The sequence below is a fragment of the Rana temporaria genome, chromosome 1 (genome assembly GCF_905171775.1).
Source record: "Rana temporaria chromosome 1, aRanTem1.1, whole genome shotgun sequence".
NCBI classification, from domain to species: Eukaryota; Metazoa; Chordata; class Amphibia; order Anura; family Ranidae; genus Rana; species Rana temporaria.
Genome location: NC_053489.1, coordinates 671505172 through 671524595, shown reverse-complemented (window position 1 = coordinate 671524595; position 19424 = coordinate 671505172). Strand labels below are relative to the sequence as shown.

At 49.6% G+C, this 19424-nt stretch overlaps 1 protein-coding gene across 2 annotated transcripts in view; it reads left to right on the top strand.

Annotated features, from left to right (window-relative positions):
- Positions 1–19424, top strand: part of IL11RA (interleukin 11 receptor subunit alpha) — a 193672-nt gene that overhangs the window by 124804 nt on the left and 49444 nt on the right. For both annotated transcript variants that reach the window (XM_040335627.1, XM_040335626.1), the window contains exon 5: positions 10282–10396. In XM_040335627.1, the coding sequence (XP_040191561.1) occupies positions 10282–10396 (115 nt within the window). The remainder of the gene's footprint in view (positions 1–10281; positions 10397–19424) is intronic.

Below are 19424 nucleotides of genomic sequence, written 5' to 3'. Positions count from 1 at the left end.
GTAACCTTCGATATGCAGAAAATAAAGCCTCATGCACACGATCGGATTTTCCGCCGACAAAGCGTAGGACTTTTGTCCGAAGGGTGTTGGCCAGGAATTTGCCTTGCATACAAACGGCACACAATTGTCGGCCAACAAACACAAAACTTTGTGGTTTTTCAGCTCTTTAGCGCCACCTTTGGGCACCTTCTGCTAATGTTGTGTTATGGTGAGTAGACATGTGCACTGCCAAAAAAAATCGTTTTTTTTTTTTTTCATTTTTGTTACATTCGTTTTTTTTGCTTTTTTGGAAATTCTTTTTTTTTTCGTTTATTCTTTTTTTTGCTTTTTTCGGAAATTCTGATTTTTTTTTTTTCATTTTCGAATTTTTAAATTTTCACATTTTAAAATTCCGAATTTCCAAATTTCGAAAATTCTGAATTTCGAAAATCCAAATCTTGGAAATTCAGGAAATTCTGAATTTTTTAATTTTCAAATTTTTTAATTTTCAATTTTTTTAATTTCCAAAATCCAAATTTCGGAAATTTGACATTTCGGAAATCCAAAAATTCGGAAATTGAAAAATTCGGAATTAACGAATTTCTCAAAATTCGTTAAAAAACTAATTAGAAACTAAACAAATTGCACATGTCTAATGGTGAGCATTGCTTTCGAGCATGCGTGTTTGTACTTTTGGACTTTTGTGTACACACAATCGGATAATCCCACAACAGACAATTTTAAAGCATGCTATCCAACATTTGTCTGCAGAAAATCCCACAACAATTATCTGATTGAGCATACCAACGGTCGGATTTTCCGCCAACAACCTGTAATCACACAGTTCCCGTCTGAAAATCCAATCGTGTGTATAAGGCTTAAGAACATTTTATTTTGAAGGTTCAGACCTATCAATCTTCAGCTATCCTGGCTGAGAAAGAGCTTGATCGAGCACCGCGCCTCTCACCATCGTACAAGTGATTGGGCGGCAGGGCCGATCCTGGGCGGGTGCGCAGGGGGCACCGCACCCAGGCTCCGCAGAGGTGCGTGCCACTGAAGCGCCAGAGTGCTCCCCTCCCTCCTCCTCTCCTTGGCCTTGTCTGTGCGGCTCTACAGCAACCCAAATCACTTTTACCGAATAGGCAATTCAGCCATGAGCGCGTTTTAACCACTGATGCCGCATACACAAGACCGGATTTTCAGTTGGAAAAACCCTAACACCATCCACTGCTCTACTGACACCGTCCACTGCTCTACTGACACCATCCACTGCCCTACTGACACCATCCACTGCTCTACTGACACTGTCCACTGCTCCACTGACACCATCCACTGCCCTACTGACACCGTCCACTGCTCTACTGACACCGTCCACTGCTCTACTGACACCGTCTACTGCCCTACTGACACCGTCCACTGCTCTACTGACACCGTCCACTGCTCTACTGACACCGTCCACTGCCCTACTGACACCGTCCACTGCCCTACTGACACCGTCCACTGCTATACTGACACCGTCCACTGCCCTACTGACACTGTCCACTGCTCTACTGACACCGTCCTCTGCCCTACTGACACCATCCACTGCTCTACTGACACCGTCCACTGCTCTACTGACACCGTCCACTGCTCTACTGACACCGTCCACTGCTCTACTGACACCGTCCACTGCTCTACTGACACCGTCCACTGCCCTACTGACACCGTCCACTGCCCTACTGACACCGTCCACTGCTCTACTGACACCGTCCACTGCTCTACTGACACCGTCCACTGCTCTACTGACACCGTCCACTGCCCTACTGACACCGTCCACTGCCCTACTGACACCATCCACTGCTCTACTGACACCATCCACTGCTCTACTGACACCATCCACTGCCCTACTGACACCGTCCCCTGCTCTACTGACACCGTCCCCTGCTCTACTGACACCGTCCCCTGCTCTACTGACACCGTTCACTGCTCTACTGACACCGTCCACTGCTCTACTGACACCGTCCACTGCCCTACTGACACCGTCCACTGCTCTACTGACACCGTCCACTGCCCTACTGACACCGTCCACTGCCCTACTGACACCGTCCACTGCTCTACTGACACCGTCCACTGCTCTACTGACACCGTCCACTGCTCTACTGACACCGTCCACTGCCCTACTGACACCGTCCACTGCCCTACTGACACCGTCCCCTGCTCTACTGACACCGTCCCCTGCTCTACTGACACCGTCCCCTGCTCTACTGACACCGTCCACTGCTCTACTGACACCGTCCACTGCCCTACTGACACCGTCCACTGCCCTACTGACACCGTCCACTGCTCTACTGACACCGTCCACTGCCCTACTGACACCGTCCACTGCCCTACTGACACCGTCCACTGCTCTACTGACACCGTCCACTGCTCTACTGACACCGTCCACTGCTCTACTGACACCGTCCACTGCCCTACTGACACCGTCCACTGCCCTACTGACACCGTCCACTGCTCTACTGACACCGTCCACTGCCCTACTGACACCGTCCACTGCCCTACTGACACCGTCCACTGCCCTACTGACACCGTCCACTGCCCTACTGACACCGTCCACTGCCCTACTGACACCGTCCACTGCTCTACTGACACCGTCCACTGCCCTACTGACACCGTCCACTGCCCTACTGACACCGTCCACTGCTCTACTGACACCGTCCACTGCCCTACTGACACCGTCCACTGCCCTACTGACACCGTCCACTGCTCTACTGACACCGTCCACTGCTCTACTGACACCGTCCACTGCTCTACTGACACCGTCCACTGCTCTACTGACACCGTCCACTGCTCTACTGACACCGTCCACTGCCCTACTGACACCGTCCACTGCTATATATAAACACACAAATGTGTTTGAGCTTTGGGGTGCACACCTATGGCTTTGATGTTTTCAGGAAGTTACGTACAGCACCCTGCCAGCCCCTTCCACCAGCCATGCATTGCATACAGAAGAACAGAGACCCAGTGATGTCATCACTGGGTGTAAAATATGATATGTAATAAAAATGGAAAAGTTGTATTTTTTTTTTTACATTCATTAGTATTTATAGTATTTATTTATTACATATTTATAGTATTTATTAGATAGGGAGGATGATGAGTAGACGGGGAAGACAAAATATAAGCAGATTAAACGTCCCGGGTGAAATCCGGAGAGTTCCCAGGTACGGTTATCCTATTAGAAAGTGGAAGCCGGTTGTGAGCCCCCAGTAGGAATTCTTCAAGGTCATTCGATACAGCCCCCCCCCCCCCCCGCCTTTCTGTCTCCGTCACACATAAATATTTATCACATGGGCTGTAAAGTCTAACAGAAGCCGCCGACCTTGTGCCGGCAGGTTTATAGAGAGGAGAGGCGGGGGAGGACAGGCCCAGGAGTGGTGGGAATTATTATCATCTACTTACTGTAGGAGAGGATACACAATCTCCCACGCCATGATTTATACGTTGTGTAGGCCAGGCGGTGACTGCCTGGAGAGCCACTAAGAGGACACGTTCAACAAAAGACCGCCAAGGAGCACTTTAGATAAATACTTCAATGAAACTCTTATGGTGGAGGGGGCACAGAATAAAGGAAACGGCACCAAAAAGTAAGGAAAAAAAGAGGAAAAGAGAGAAAAAAAGAAACACTTGTAGACCTCAACCCTCGAACAAGCTGCTGCAAGTTTAATGGGCTCTCCTTCCTTCCTACTGGTGACTTGTAGCTACACCCAACAACGAACCAACGCAGAGCCAGCAACTAGGGTGCCCACCTGTCCCGGATTGCCCGGGACTGTCCCGCAATTGACATGTCTGTCCTGGGTCCCGGGCACCTTCATTCAATACAATACAATACAATGTCCCGGAATGAAATAGAGGACACAGCCACCCTCTACTAACTACCGTATTTATCGCGGTATAACGTGCTCCCGCGTATACCGCGCACCCCCAAAGTGACCCCCAATCCTGTGGAAAAAAAGTTATTTTTGTACTTACAGTTTTGGTGTCTTGCGCGGCGTCCACCGGCGGCCTCGTCGGGTCCGGCGTCCTTCTGCGGCTTCGGGTGTCCTCTTCGGCGGGTCCGGTGTCCTCTTCGGCGGGTCCGGCGTCCTCGCGTCCTCCCCGCTAGTTTCCCGCGCCAAGTTTTGAATACTGCGCCAGCATATACCGAGCGCAGTACACTCGGGCAGGCTCGGCAACTGTCGCGCTCACGTCCTGTACGTCCAGGACGTGACCGCGGAAGAAGCCGAGACTGGCCGAGCCTGCCCGAGTGTACTGCGCTCGGTATATGCCGGCGCAGTATTCAAAACTCGGCGCGGGAAAGCGGGTATCGGCGTATATCGCGCACCCACGATTTTGCCCTGATTTTCAGGGCAAAAAAGTGCGCGATATACGCCAATAAATACGGTAATAACATTTCCGGAACTGGTTGCTAGAGCCGGCGCTGCCTGGCATCTTGCAACACGTGGCAATGGTCACTCTCAGACAGTGAGACCAGGAGCTAGGCCTGCGCCTAGTGCAGCACTGCTGTGCCCACTCACCTCGGCACCTCCTCCTTCTCTGGCACCAGGGACTGGTGTGATCTTCACTCTCCAGAGAGTGACACCACTCCTTTCCTTCTACGCACGTGGCTCTTGCAGAGGGAGTGACAACAGCACTGCATCTGGTGGCAGGCTATGGGTGGCAAGCAGGGCAGGACTTATGGTGGTGGGGGCCCCTGGGCTTGAGTGTTGAAGGGGCCCCGTGGAGCCGAGAATTGGGGGGGATCGAAGATGTTGAGCGAGGGGGTGCCTCTCACCTGTGCACGGAATGTGTTGGCTCTCTTCCCCCTGGAGCAGAGAACCGGGGGGGGGGGGGGGTGCTGCCGCAAATTGAGAAGTGGGGGGGGGGCCTTTACAAAAAAAAGAAGAAATAAAGAAAAATATATATAAAAAGAAGGGGGGTAGCCATCCGGGGCCCTGGGGGCCTCTGGGCCCTTTAATAAAAATAAAAATGAAACCTCTGGGCCCTTTAATAAATAAAAATAAACATTTATAAAAAATACATAAAAAAAAGGGAGGTTGCCATCCGGGGCCCTGGGGACCTCTGGGCCTTTTAATAAAAAAATATGAAAAAAAATGTAATTTTTTTTATAAAAAAAAAAAAAGGGGGGGGGTTGCCATCCGGGGGCCCTGGAGACCCCTGGGCCCTTTAATAATAATAATAATAATAATAATAATAAAAAAAAACTAAAAAATTAAATAAAAAAATTGAGCCCAGTCAAGCCCAATGGTAAGTCCGGGCCTGGTGGCAAGCGGGGCACTGCATCTGGTGGCAAGTGGCCCATTCACCTGACAAATAACCTGCCGCCAAATTCCACATCAACCCCCCCGAGACTACATTATCCCCCGCCCCCTCTTCTTTTTTTGGGGAAGGTGAGAGAGGGGGTGTGTCCCTGAATGGCAGTTTGGAAGTGTGGTAACCCTACCAGCAACAGACCAGTCTATTGGCTCGGTGTCTTAGGGAGAGGAGGTAAGGGGTACAATTTACAGTACAGCAAGGATTCTTTGAAAACTCTTCAGGCCCTTCCAGTTTCGTAGGCCTCTGCCACAAACCAGGGTAAATTATTTGGACCAAGGCAAGTGGCTACTATTAATTTTCCAGATTTCGTAGGTCCACGTGAATGAATAATTTCCATTTTCTTACGCCTCTGCCATAGGCCAGCTTCGATTCTGTAGGCCAAGGTTTGCAGCTACCTTCCTGTTTCCTAGGCCTCTGCCAAAGGCTAGTGTAGATCTTCTGGGTCCAAGTGGGTGGCTACCTTCCTGTTTCTTAGGTTTCAGCCACAGGCCAGCTTAGATTCTGTAGACCCATAAGTGTGGCTACCTTACTGTTTCTTAGGCCTCTGTCACAAACCAGGGTAAATTCTGTAGACCCAATCAAGTGGCTACTTTCAATTTTCCAGAATTCGATTTCGTAGGTCACACATGAATGGCTAATTTCCATTTTCGTAAGCCCCTGGAATAGACCAGCTTAGATTCTGTAGGCCCAAGTTAACAGCTACCTTCCTGTTTCTTATTCCTCTGCCATAGGCCAGCTTCAATTCTGTAGGCCAAGGTCGGCAGCTACCTTTCCGTTTCTTAGGTCTCTGCCAAAGACCAGTGTAGATCTTCTGGGTCCAAGTGGGTGCCTACCTTACTGTTTCTTAGGCCTCTGCCACAAGCCATCTTAGATTATGTTGGCTACCATACAATTTCTTAGACCTCTGTCACAGGACAGCTTCGATTTTTTAGGCTCAGATGGATGTCTACTTTTCAGTTTCTAAGGCCTCAGCCAGAGGCCAGCTGAGATTCTGTAAGCCCAGGTGGGTGACTTCCTTCTAGTTTCTTCGACCTCTGTCACAGGTCAGTTTAGAGTCCTTAGGCTCAGATGGGTGACTACCTTCCAGTTTCTTAGGCTTCTACCACAGTTCAGCTTAGATTCTGTAGGCCCAAAAAGGGCAGCTGCCATACAGTTTATTAGGCCTCTGCCACAGGTCAGAATATTATCTGTAGGAAGATGAATACCCACCAGTTTCCTATTTCTCACCACCGACCATCTTAGACTCTGTAGACCCAGGAGGGTGACTACCTTCCAGTTTCTTAGGCCTCTGCCACAGGCCTTCTTAGATTCTTTAAGCCCGGGTTGGTGGCTACCTTCCATTTCATAGGCCTCTGTCACAGGCCAGTTTAAATATTTTAGGCCCGATGAGTGGCTACTTTTCAGTTTCTAAGGCCTCTGCCGCAATCCAGCTCAGATTCTATAGGCCCAAGTGGGTGAGTACCTTCAGGTTTCTTATATCTCTGTCACAGACAGTTTAGATTCTATAGGCCCAAAGGGACAGCTTCCTTGGAGTTTCTTAGGTCTTTGCCACAGACTAGTAAAGATTCTGTAGACCCAGATAGATGACTACTCACCAGTTTCTCAGGTCTCGGCCACAGACCAGTTTAGACTGTGTAGGCCCAGAAGGGTGGCCACCTTCCAGTTTCTTAGGCCTCTACCACAGGCCAGAATAGATTCTGTAGGCCCAGATAGATGACCACCCTCCAATTTCTCAGGACTCTGCCACAGACCAGCGTAGACTCTGTAGGCCCAGGTGGGTGACTACCTTTCAGTTTCTTAAGGCTCTGCCACAGGCCAGCTTAGATTCTATACTCTGTAGGTCCCAAAGGGCAGCTGGCTTGGAGTTTCTTAGGCCTCTACCACAGACCAGTAAAGATTCTGTAGACCCAGATAGATGACTACTTACCAGTTTCTCGGGTCTAGGACACAGACCAGCTTGGACTCTATAGGCCCAGGAGGGTTGCTACCTTTCAGTTCTTAGGCCTCTACCACAGGCCTGAAAAGATTCCGTAGGCCCAGATAGATGACTATCCACCAGTTTCTTAGGTCTCTGCCACAGGCCAGCTTAGATTCTGTAGGCATAGGCAGCCTTACTTTATTTTATTTAATCCCACCCAACCCTCTTCAGAAAATTTTAACAATTTTTTTTTTCTTAAGAAATACATTTTCTAGCAGAATTCACCCAGCCCTTTCACATTCCTTCCCTAGGCAAAAGTGTTGCTTCCTCCATCCCCCATTAAGCCTCCTGAGAGGCCCATTGAACCCATTTCAGGAGGCCTCAGGGCATGGGCGTCTGCTGAAATTTTTTCAGGGGGGGGAGCTTCCGCAGCGGCAATACGCATTTAACCCTTTCTTCAAACGCTAGCAGGGGTTAAAAGCACCGTGCTATCGGCCAAATAGCGCAGCTAAAATGATGGTAAAGCGACGCTTTACCGATAACGCAGCCAGCTGGCAGTGTGAAATAGCTCTTGAGATAATTCAGCTTCACTCCATGCCCATATAAATATAGCCTAGATAATGTACAGACCCCCCTTCAGCACAGATGGACCCCCCTTCAGCACAGACCACTCCATTCAGCACAGACCCCTCCATTCAGCACAGACCCCCCATTCTGCACAGACCCATCCATTCAGCACAGATGGACCCCCCCTTCAGCACAGCCCCCCATTAAGCACAGATGGACGCCCATTCAGCACAAACCCCCCCTTCAGCACAGACGGGCCCCCCCCATCCCATTCAGTACCTCAGATCAGCCATCAGCACGGCATGGGCACAGCAGGTTCCCTGTGTACATAAACACTGGAGGGGGGGGTGGCTTCACTCTACTCGCTGTGTCTGTGTGACATCCGGCCCGGGACTGATCAGACAGCCCACAGCCGCGAGACTCTTCAACACCTTCTCTATTTTCCAGGGGGGGGGGTCAATTGCCCCCCCTTGCCCTATGGAGCGGACGCCCATGCCTCAGGGCTATGTATAATACATTGTGGAACACCATTAGGGGGCTGGTTGCTAGTATCCAGAAGACACAGCCAGCCTCCCATAGAAGATGGTGGTGCAGGTCTCAGTATGCAATGGTTTTCAGTGGGTATGCAGGTGAGTATGCTATTTGCACTCAACCTAGCAGACCAGGTAAGAGGGGGTTAAGAGGAAAATTATTCCGGGGAAAGGAAAGGTGGGGGTGGGGAGGGGAATGAAGTTCATTTTAAGCCCTGGGCTATATTTAAATACATTCACCGATATCAATTTTCAGATTAAGCTCCGCAGCTGTAGATAAATGGTGTGACAGTAAAAACACAGAGGGGGGGATTTAACACCACCCCGGTTCGGTTCACACCAGAACTTGCGAACAGGCAAAAAATGAACAAAAGAACACGCGAACACCATTAAAGTCTATGGGAAACGAACATGAAAAAACAAAAGTGCTAATTTCAAAGGCTTATCAGCAAGTTTTTGTCATAAAAAGTGTTTGGGGACCCGGGTCCTGCCCCAGGGGACATGTATTAATTGAAATTTTTTTTTTTTTCGGGAGTAGCGATTTTAATAATGCTTAAAGCGAAACAATAAAAATAAAATATTCCTTTAAATTTCATACCTGGGGGGTTACTATAGTATGCCTGTAAAGTGGCGCATTTTTCCCGTGTTTAGAAAAGTCCCTGCACAAAATGACATTTATAAAGGAAAAAAGTCATTAAAAACTACTTGCGGTTATAATGAATTGTCGGGTCTCGCCAATACAGATAAAAGTGATTGAAAAAAAACGGCATGTGTCCCCCCCCCCAAGTCCATTACCATGCCCTTTGGGTCTGGCATGAATATTAAGGGGAACCCTAAACCACAATTTAAAAAAAATTGCGTGGGGGTCCCCCCAAATTCCATTACCAAGCCATTCAGGTCTGGTATGGATTTTAAGTGGAACCCCGTACCAAAATAAAAAAAATGGCGTAGGGGTCCCCCCCAAAATCCATACCAGACCCTTACCCAAGCAGGCAACCTGGCAGGCAGCAGGAAAAGAGGGGGACGACGACAAGAGAGCACCCCCCTCGCCTGAACCGTACCAGGCCATATGCTCTTAACATGGGGAGTGTGCTTTTGAGTTGCCCCCAAAACACTTTTTCTCCATGTTTATGGGGACAAGGGCCTCATCCCCACAACCCTTGCTCGTTGATTGTGGGGGTCTGCGGGTGGGGGCTTATCAGAATCTGGAAGCCCCCTTTAACAAAGGGGACCCCCAGATCCCCCCCCCCTTATATGTGAATTGGTCAGGGGTATGTACAGGGCCATCTTAATAGCATCATGGGCCCCTGGGCAAAGTAATGCTCTGGGGCCCCTGCAATAGAGACGGAGCATTCCTCCAAGCCTTTCGGTGCAAACAGTGTTGGACAGCTGGGCTCACCATGACACCATCCACAACCAGCTCCTACCCCGCAGCCTTCGAGTCACGAGCATTCAAGCTGCATGGGGTGGGGTCAGAGCATCACTGGCGCTTCGGTCCTGCCCCTCCCTGCTGGCTGTGAAATAGGTATCGTTCTGCACAGCAGGGGGCACAGCTGCCAGCCTGCCTCCCCTGTGTATCCATCACTCTCAGTGCCATCATGGGGCCCCCAATTTTGGGGGAGCGTGGGCTCAAGGACCAACTACTTTGGGGAAAGTGCAGGGGCCCCCCATGCAGCTGGGGCCCCTGGGCAGTGCCCAGGTGTGCCCTCTCATTAAGACAGCCCTGGGTATGTACCCCTACCATTTCACCAAAAAAGTGTAAAAAATTGTGTCTCAAACATCGGGCTCATCCCTAGTTACTATGAAGAGCTGCACCAGATTTTGCGCTCTCCAGTTGTAGTAGATCATCCCAAGAGCGTCATTGCTATGATTTCTGTGCTGTGCATCATATATCTTCTAACTGAAACCTCTATTGTTTCCCTTCTATTGCAGATCCCCCCGGAATTCCTTCCGTCACCTGCAGGGCCTCCGACTACCACAATTTCTCCTGTTACTGGAACCCCAGCATGGAGAATGTACTGCCCACCAGATACATCACATCCTACAGGTGAGCTATTCCACCGCATGGGGAGATTGGTGTCATTGGTTTATCACAATTCAGTAATATAGGTAGATTCAGAGAGAAGTGCCTAAACTTGCGGCGACGTAGCTTAGCGTTTTTAGGCTACGCCGCCGTAAGTTAGCTAGGCAAGTACATGATTCTCAATGTACTTGCCTGCTTTGTTACGGCGGAGTAGCCTAAAGCGGGCGGGCGTAAGGGCGCCGAATTCAAATGTGTGTTAGGGGGGCGTGTTGTATGCTAATAGTGCTTGACCCTACGTTTTTTACGTGTATTCAACTGCGCATGCGCCGGGCGCCTACATTTCCCAGTGTGCATTGCGGCTAAGTATGCCGTACGGGCCTATTGATTTTGACGTGGACGTAAACTACGCAAACGACGTAAAAAAATTCGAATTTCGACGCGGGAACGGCGGCCATGCTTGACATTATGTGAAAAATATACTACAGCGCTAATTAAATAATCAATTCCACGTGCACCTAAATAAAAAAACAAATAATATAGCTGCTATCTTGAGTGATACCAAATCCAAACAGTGAAACATATAATATATATATGCGCTAATATTAACTTAAAAGGTGATAAAACGTACAAAGAAAACTAATCAGGGAGAACACTCCATAAACTGTGAATTACTAATATGTCCTTAATTAGTGCACAGTGATAAGCAGGATTCCATGCAGGGAAAAAATCACTCTCTTCAATCTGAATGCTAATCCAGCCCTCCACCGCTGTGATCAGATGACACAGGCACTCACAGACAGGGATTGCATGAAAGAAAAGAGGAAAAACCTCATTGCGCAATATTCGATGACAGATCAAAAAATGTAATCAGAGCATTGACATATGCACTCACGAATCCCCGCTTTCAGTAAAGCATGAAAACGCCACTCAGTATGTTGTTTCCTCAGCTCGATCCGATGCACTCGGATTCAATCGCAGGCTCCTCCCTACGCGTTACGTCACAGGCACGCAACGTACTCATGGGTTCATACCCTATCTCTTACGTAAACGGCGTAAAAGTACTGCGTCGGCCTGACGTACGTTCGTGAATCTCCTCATTTACATATTCTACGCCGACTGCAATGGAAGCGCCACCTAGCGGCCATCCAAAATATTGCAATCTAAGATAGGACGGCGCAAGCCGTCGTATCTTATATAGGTTTAAGCGTATCTCTGTTTGAGCATACGCTTATACTTAGGTCGGCGTAGATTCTGAGTTAGGTCGGCGTATCTACTGATAAGCCGGCCTAACTCTTTGTGAATCTACCTAATAGTCTATAAATGGAAGCCCAACTGGACTTTCATTTTAAATCGGCTGAATACATTTCCGGTGCATCAAACAAAAGGCGTGCAGTCTCCCTGCAGAGGTCTGACATTCCCCCCCGCTGAGCAAGAGCAAGACCTCTCCAATCAGAGGGGACCATGGGGTTTACCGAGACCGTTGCTTCAACACAGTGAACGGGTACTTCTCTTTGAAGGCAAGCTCAAGACAGATGCTGCAACGTCAAAGGGGGAAATTGTAGAGGTGCAAGTTTAGAGGTCCAAGCGATGTACAGATGATGTTTGGCTTGGTCAGGGATTGGCATGCTGTAAGCATTTTTGGTAAATGGTGCAAATTGCCTGTCAGGACCCAGATCAGAACCTGCAACCTCTGCTGTGTCGGGCGGTATCTCTTGTTGCTGACCCCAAGATATATTGGACAGTGCCCTGACTGATTCCTTAGACAACATTGCCTTGGTGTTTCTCTTGAACCCTTTGCTTCTCCCATGAACATTCCTATTTAGGCCACGCCTTTGCACTTCCTGTTTGCCAGATTATTGTGCGCTCTCCAGCCAATATCTTGCTCTTGTCATTCCTGCTCCTGTCCATATCTTTACTACCACTCGTTACTGACTTTCATCTTGTTCCCCGACTACATTTCCACTTGATCCTAATCTGCAACCACTTATTACCGACCTTTGGCTTGTTTCTTGACTATGCTTCTTCTTGATCCCAACCTGCAACCATTTATTACCGACCCTTGGCTTGTTCCTTGACTAAGCTTTCACTTGATCCCAATATACAACCACTCATTACTGACCTTTGGCTTGTTCCTTGACTACACTTCCACTTGATCCCCACCTGCAACTACTCATTACTAGGGCTGCAACGGATCACAGGTGATCCGTGATCCGAACGGGTCACCCCCTTCGGATCGCCACACACTGTGATCCGCGGATTGCCGCGGCTCCGGAGCTATGCCGAAGCCGCGGCCTTTCCTAATGTTATGTCCGCGGCTCTGGAGCTAGGCAGAAGCCGCGGCCTTTCCTAATGTTATGGCCGCGGCTTCGGCCAACCTCCGGAGCCATGGCCATAACGTTAGGAAAGGCCGCGGCTTCGGCCTAGCTCTGGAGCCGCGGCAATAACATTAGGAAAGGCCGCGGCTTCGGCCTAGTTTCGGAGCCGCGGCCTTCCTCCTCTGTTTACACCCACAGAGGAGGAGGAGCCCACACTCGGACACACCGCTGGAAGTGACTCTGTAGTACCTGAGTGGGGGGGCTGTCTTGCCTGAGTGGGGGGGCTGTCTTGCCTGAGTGGGGGGGCTGTCTTGCCTGAGGGGGGGCTGTCTTGCCTGAGGGGGGGCTATCTTGCCTGAGGGGGGGGGGCTGTCTTGCCTGAGGGTATGTGGATATTACAGTGGGGGCGGATGTGGATATTACAGTGGGGGGATGTGGATATTACAGTTGGGGAGAATTTTTTTTTTTTGCCGATCCGAAAAATGATCCGATCCGTGACTCCTGATCCGAGGAACGACCGTGAGTTTTTTGATCCGTTGCACCCCTACTCATTACCAACCTTTGGCTTGTTCCTTGACTAAGCTTTAACTTGATCCCAATATACAACCACTCATTACTGACCTTTGGCTTGTTCCTTGACTACGCTTCTGCTTGATCCCAACCTGCAACCACTCATTACGGACCGTTAGCTTGTTTCTTGACTGCGCTTATGCTTGATCCCAACCTCCAACCACTTATTACCGACCTTTGGATTGTTCCTTGACTATACTTCTTCTTGATCCCAATATGCAACCACTTGTTACTGACCTTTGGCTTGTTCCTTGACTAAGCTTTCACTTGATCCCTATATACAACCACTCATCACTGACCTTTGGCTTGTTCCTTGGCTACGCTTCTGCTTGATCCCAACGTGCAACCACTTGTTACTGACCTCTGGCTTCTTTACTGACTGCGCTTCTTTTATATCTGCTACGGGGGTACAGCTTGCTCACCTCATGGTGGGGGCAATTCTGAGGACTGCGACCTGGTACAGCAAAACCCATCTCCCCCATCAGAAACTCTGAAGAATGCCAGTTAGTGCTTAGACCCCGCACCTCGGATGAGCCCATGTCATCCACTAGGATGACCTGCTTGTATACTTATCCTGCTGGTCGGTGGGAGCCTCTCTACTGCTATAGCTACTGGTCTCCAAGTCTGACCCTTGATCTTGACCTTGCCAGGGACAGATCAAAGCTTCTTCTTATTTTGAAAGTTGAATACTACAAAGTACCTTGAGATACGAACTACTGAAGAACTTCAAATGTTGGGAGCTCAGATGTGGTGACATGTTTGCTTTAAGCGTATGTCAGGGCAAGTTTTAGTGTTGAGGTGCAAGTTTATAGAGAATCGAGGGTCATCAGTTACAACACAGGGGAGGACTTGCTACAAGTGTGGGGGGGGGAAAGAGGTAAGGCTAAAGGTCACCTTGAAAGGTATACTCAAATCTCAACCTTTCCTTTAAAAGTTGCTCTCAGACCCACGCCATTCTATCTGTCTGGCCTACTATTGGTTGTTTCTAGTGATGGGCAACCTCATTGATCCATTTGAAGGCCCTGAAGATGGAAGAGGTGAGGCTAAGGTCATGGTTGGCAGGACAAGTGTCTATCATTTCAGTTGCCATCTCTGGATCTGCTGGTCGTTTTGACATGCGTTTCTCAGAAAAGTTGACCTATGTTTATGTATTTTTCATTAAGTGCTCAATTTGAATTTCCTGGGTTGATGACATTAAAAACTGATCACACACACATTACCGTGTATCTCAGTTCTGCTTGCCTTACACCAGGTCATTGGTTGATTGCAATAGGCAGGGGCAGCTGGTGCTCAATTTTTTTGGGGGGGGCGCAAACAAACTTAATGTGCCCATCAAATGCAGCTACTGTGCCCATCAATTGCTGACACTGTACCCATCAAACGCAGCCACTGTGCCCATCAATTGCCCCCAGTGTTCCCCATCAATAGCCACCAGTGTTCCCCAGCAATAGCCGCCAGTTTGCCCCATCAATAGCCGCCAGTTTGCCCCATCAAAAGCCGCCAGTTTGCCCCATCAAAAGCCACCAGTTTGCCCCATTAAATAATGCCAGTGTGCCCATTAAATGATGACAGTTTGCCCCATCAAATGCCGCCAGTTTGCCCCATCAAAAGCCACTAGTTTGCCCCATCAAAAGCCACTAGTTTGCCCCATCAAAAGCCGCCAGTTTGCCCCATCAAATGATGAGAGTTTGCCCCATCAAATGCCGCCAGTTTTCCCCATTAAATGCCGCCAGTTTGCCCCATCAAAAGCCACTAGTTTTCCCCATCAAAAGCCGCCAGTTTGCCCCATCAAAAGCCGCCAGTTTTCCCCATCAAAAGCCGCCAGTTTGCCCTATCAAAAGCCGCCAGTTTGCCCCATCAAACCCCGCCAGTTTGCCCCATCAAACGCCGCCAGTTTGCCCCATCAAATGATGCCAGTTTTCCCCATCAAATGCCGCCAGTTTGCCCCATCAAATGCTGCCAGTTTGCCCCATCATAAGCCGCCAGTTTGCCCCATCAAATGATGAGAGTTTGCCCCATCAAATGCAGCCAGTTTGCCCCATCAAATGCAGCCAGTTTGCCCCATCAAATGCAGCCAGTTTGCCCCATCAAAAGCCGCCAATTTTCCCCATCAAATGCTTCCAGTTTGTCCCATCAAACGCTGCCAGTTAGTCCCATCAAACGCTGCCAGTTTTTCCCCATCAAAAGCCGCTAGTTTGCCCCATCAAATGCAGCCAGTTTGCCCCATCAAAAGCCACTAGTTTGCCCCATCAAAAGCCACCCGTTTGCCCCATCAAATGATGAGAGTTTGCCCCATCAAATGCAGCCAGTTTGCCCCATCAAATGCAGCCAGTTTGCCCCATCAAAAGCCACTAGTTTGCCCCATCAAAAGCCACCAGTTTGCCCCATCAAAAGCCGCCAGTTTGCCCCATCAAAAGCCGCCAGTTTGCCTCATCAAATGATGAGAGTTTGCCCCATCAAATGCCGCCAGTTTGCCCCATCAAAAACTGCCAGTGTGCCCCATCAAAAGCTGCCAGTTTGCCCCATCAAATGATGAGAGTTTGCCCCATCAAAAGCCAATAGTTTGCCCCATCAAACACCACCAGTTTGCCCCATCAAATGATGCCAGTTTGCCCCATCAAATGATACCAGTTTTCCCCATCAAATTATGCCAGTTTGCCCCATCAAAAGCCGCCAGTTTGCCCCATCAAAAGCCACCAGTTTGCCCCATCAAATGATGAGAGTTTGCCCCATCAAAAGCCGCCAGTTTGCCCCATCAAAAGCTGCCAGTGTGCCCCATCAAAAGCTGCCAGTTTGCCCCATCAAATGATAAGAGTTTGCCCCATCAAAAGCCGATAGTTTGCCCCATCAAACACCACCAGTTTGCCCCATCAAATGATGCCAGTTTGCCCCATCAAAAGCCACCAGTTTGCCCCATCAAAAGCTGCCAGTTTGCCCCATCAAAAGCCGCCAATTTTCCCCATCAAATGCTTCCAGTTTGTCCCATCAAACGCTGCCAGTTTTTCCCCATCAAAAGCCGCTAGTTTGCCCCATCAAATGCAGCCAGTTTGCCCCATCAAAAGCCACTAGTTTGCCCCATCAAAAGCCACCAGTTTGCCCCATCAAATGATGAGAGTTTGCCCCATCAAATGCAGCCAGTTTGCCCCATCAAATGCAGCCAGTTTGCCCCATCAAAAGCCACTAGTTTGCCCCATCAAAAGCCACCAGTTTGCCCCATCAAAAGCCGCCAGTTTGCCCCATCATAAGCCGCCAGTTTGCCTCATCAAATGATGAGAGTTTGCCCCATCAAATGTCGCCAGTGTGCCCCATCAAAAACTGCCAGTGTGCCCCATCAAAAGCTGCCAGTTTGCCCCATCAAATGATGAGAGTTTGCCCCATCAAAAGCCGATAGTTTGCCCCATCAAACACCACCAGTTTGCCCCATCAAATGATGCCAGTTTGCCCCATCAAATGATACCAGTTTTCCCCATCAAATTATGCCAGTTTGCCCCATCAAAAGCCACCAGTTTGCCCCATCAAAAGCCGCCAGTTTGCCCCATCAAAAGCCACCAGTTTGCCCCATCAAATGATGAGAGTTTGCCCCATCAAAAGCCGCCAGTTTGCCCCATCAAAAGCTGCCAGTGTGCCCCATCAAAAGCTGCCAGTTTGCCCCATCAAATGATAAGAGTTTGCCCCATCAAAAGCCGATAGTTTGCCCCATCAAACACCACCAGTTTGCCCCTTCAAATGATGCCAGTTTGCCCCATCAAAAGCCACCAGTTTGCCCCATCAAAAGCTGCCAGTTTGCCCCATCAAAAGCCGCCAATTTTCCCCATCAAATGCTTCCAGTTTGTCCCATCAAACGCTGCCAGTTTTTCCCCATCAAAAGCCGCTAGTTTGCCCCATCAAATGCAGCCAGTTTGCCCCATCAAAAGCCACTAGTTTGCCCCATCAAAAGCCACCAGTTTGCCCCATCAAAAGCCGCCAGTTTGCCCCATCATAAGCCGCCAGTTTGCCTCATCAAATGATGAGAGTTTGCCCCATCAAATGCCGCCAGTTTGCCCCATCAAAAACTGCCAGTGTGCCCCATCAAAAGCTGCCAGTTTGCCCCATCAAATGATGAGAGTTTGCCCCATCAAAAGCCGATAGTTTGCCCCATCAAACACCACCAGTTTGCCCCATCAAATGATGCCAGTTTGCCCCATCAAATGATACCAGTTTTCCCCATCAAATTATGCCAGTTTGCCCCATCAAATGCCGCCAGTTTGCCCCATCAAACGCCGCCAGTTTGCCTCATCAAATGCCACCAGTTTTTCCCATCAAGTGATGCCAGTTTGCCCCATCAAACACAACCAGTTTGCCCATCAAATGTCGCCAGTTTGCCCCATTAATTTATGCCAGTTTGCCCCATCAAATGCAGCCAGTCACAGCGCCTGTCGCTTCAGCCAATCAGGTGACATGTAACCAGACCCGGTGCACCTGATTGGCCGAGAGGCGGGTCAGTGTTAGGGAAGCGGTTCCCTAACACAGCACTGTGTAAAGAGCAAAAACGCACAGCAGTGCGCCTGCTGTTTAACAATTTGGAAGCCTATTAGAGCCCACAGGCACTTTCAAAAACACCCCCACCTCTGAAATTCAGATGGCCGGCGCTCGACAAGTGGCCGGACACCTGAATAGGGGGCGGCAGTGGCGACAATAGATAGACTCGTGCAACGCATGAATCTATGTATTGGAGATTGACGGGTGCAGGAGAGAGGGGGCGGCGCTCCTGCGCCCACTATGGACGCACCGCCACTGGCAATAGGTATGGTAGTGGTTTAGGACTTTAGGTCATATGTGGTTGGAATTTATATCTAAAGCCAAAAGTTTTTTTTTTGAGCATATAGGGCCAGGTTCACAAAAGAGATACGACGGCGTATCTCCTGATACGCCGTCATATCTCTGTGATCCGCCCGTCGTAACTATGCGGCTGATTCATAGAATCAGTTCCGCATAGATAGCCCTAAGATCCGGCAGGTGTAATTGACTTACGCCGTCGGATCTTAGGCTGCAATTCTAGGCCGGCCGCTAGGTGGCGATTCCATTGCGGTCGGCGTAGAATATGCAAACGACTAGTTACGGCGATTCACGAACGTACGCTTTACCCGTCGCTCTAAACTTACATCGTTTCCGTCGAGATACGCCACGGAAAACTACGGCTGCCCTCTAGGTGGCCTAGCCAATGTTAAGTATGGCCGTCGTTCCCGCGTCGAAATGTTAAAATTCACGTCGTTTGCGTAAGTCGTCTGTAAATGCCGCTGGACGCCATTTACGTTAACGTCGAAAACCAATGACGTCCTTGCGACATCGTTTAGCGCAATGCACGTCGGGTAATTTGACGGACGGAGCATGCGCAGTACGCAGTACGCCAAATGTAAATGGTGCCCGAACGGATTTAAGTTACACCGCCGCAAGTTTACAGGTAAGAGCTTTGTGAATCAGGCACTTACGCTGTAAACCTGCGGCGGTGTAACGTAAATGGGATACGTTACGCCGCCGCAGCGTACCTGAATCTGGCCCATTGTTACTGGGGTACGTCAAGGGCAAGAGGAAGAGGGTGGAGCAGACGGCTGGTCTGCAGGTGTCGGGGGGAAATGCGGGATTACGCTTTTGATTAGAGTTTAATGGTTTGTACAGCGGCGCAGTCTCGGCTAATCTCATTTTAGTGGTCGCACTCGGCTAAGTTTACATTGCAGAGGAGCCGCAGAGTGACCGGGATCTACGCATAAGACCTTCCCTGTCCCGAGCACAACAAGTCCTATTCAGCACCCCCTGGCAACCCATGAATTCCTTATCACGGGCTGGACGCTACAGGAAGGAGCACGGGAGGGGTTGGGCAAGCTCTGAGGAGCCATTGATAGGAGCTTAGTACACGGGGCCCCACCGAGCAGCCCCATGCGTCTATAATGTCTTCTCCTCGACGGCTTGTAGGAACTGATCAGTATGGGGGAAAGTCACACCAGAAAGGTTCAGGCCGGTCGCTGATGCTGTCAGTTGACCGCGTCTTCTCCCCAATCTACAGCTTATCCTCCAGAACCCATTATCCTCAGAATGTTTCCACCCCCAGATGGCGCTGGGCTTGGTCACCGACTGGCACTCTGTGAGCATTTTTTTCGGGCAAATGGTGCGAATTGCCAGGGACAGATCAA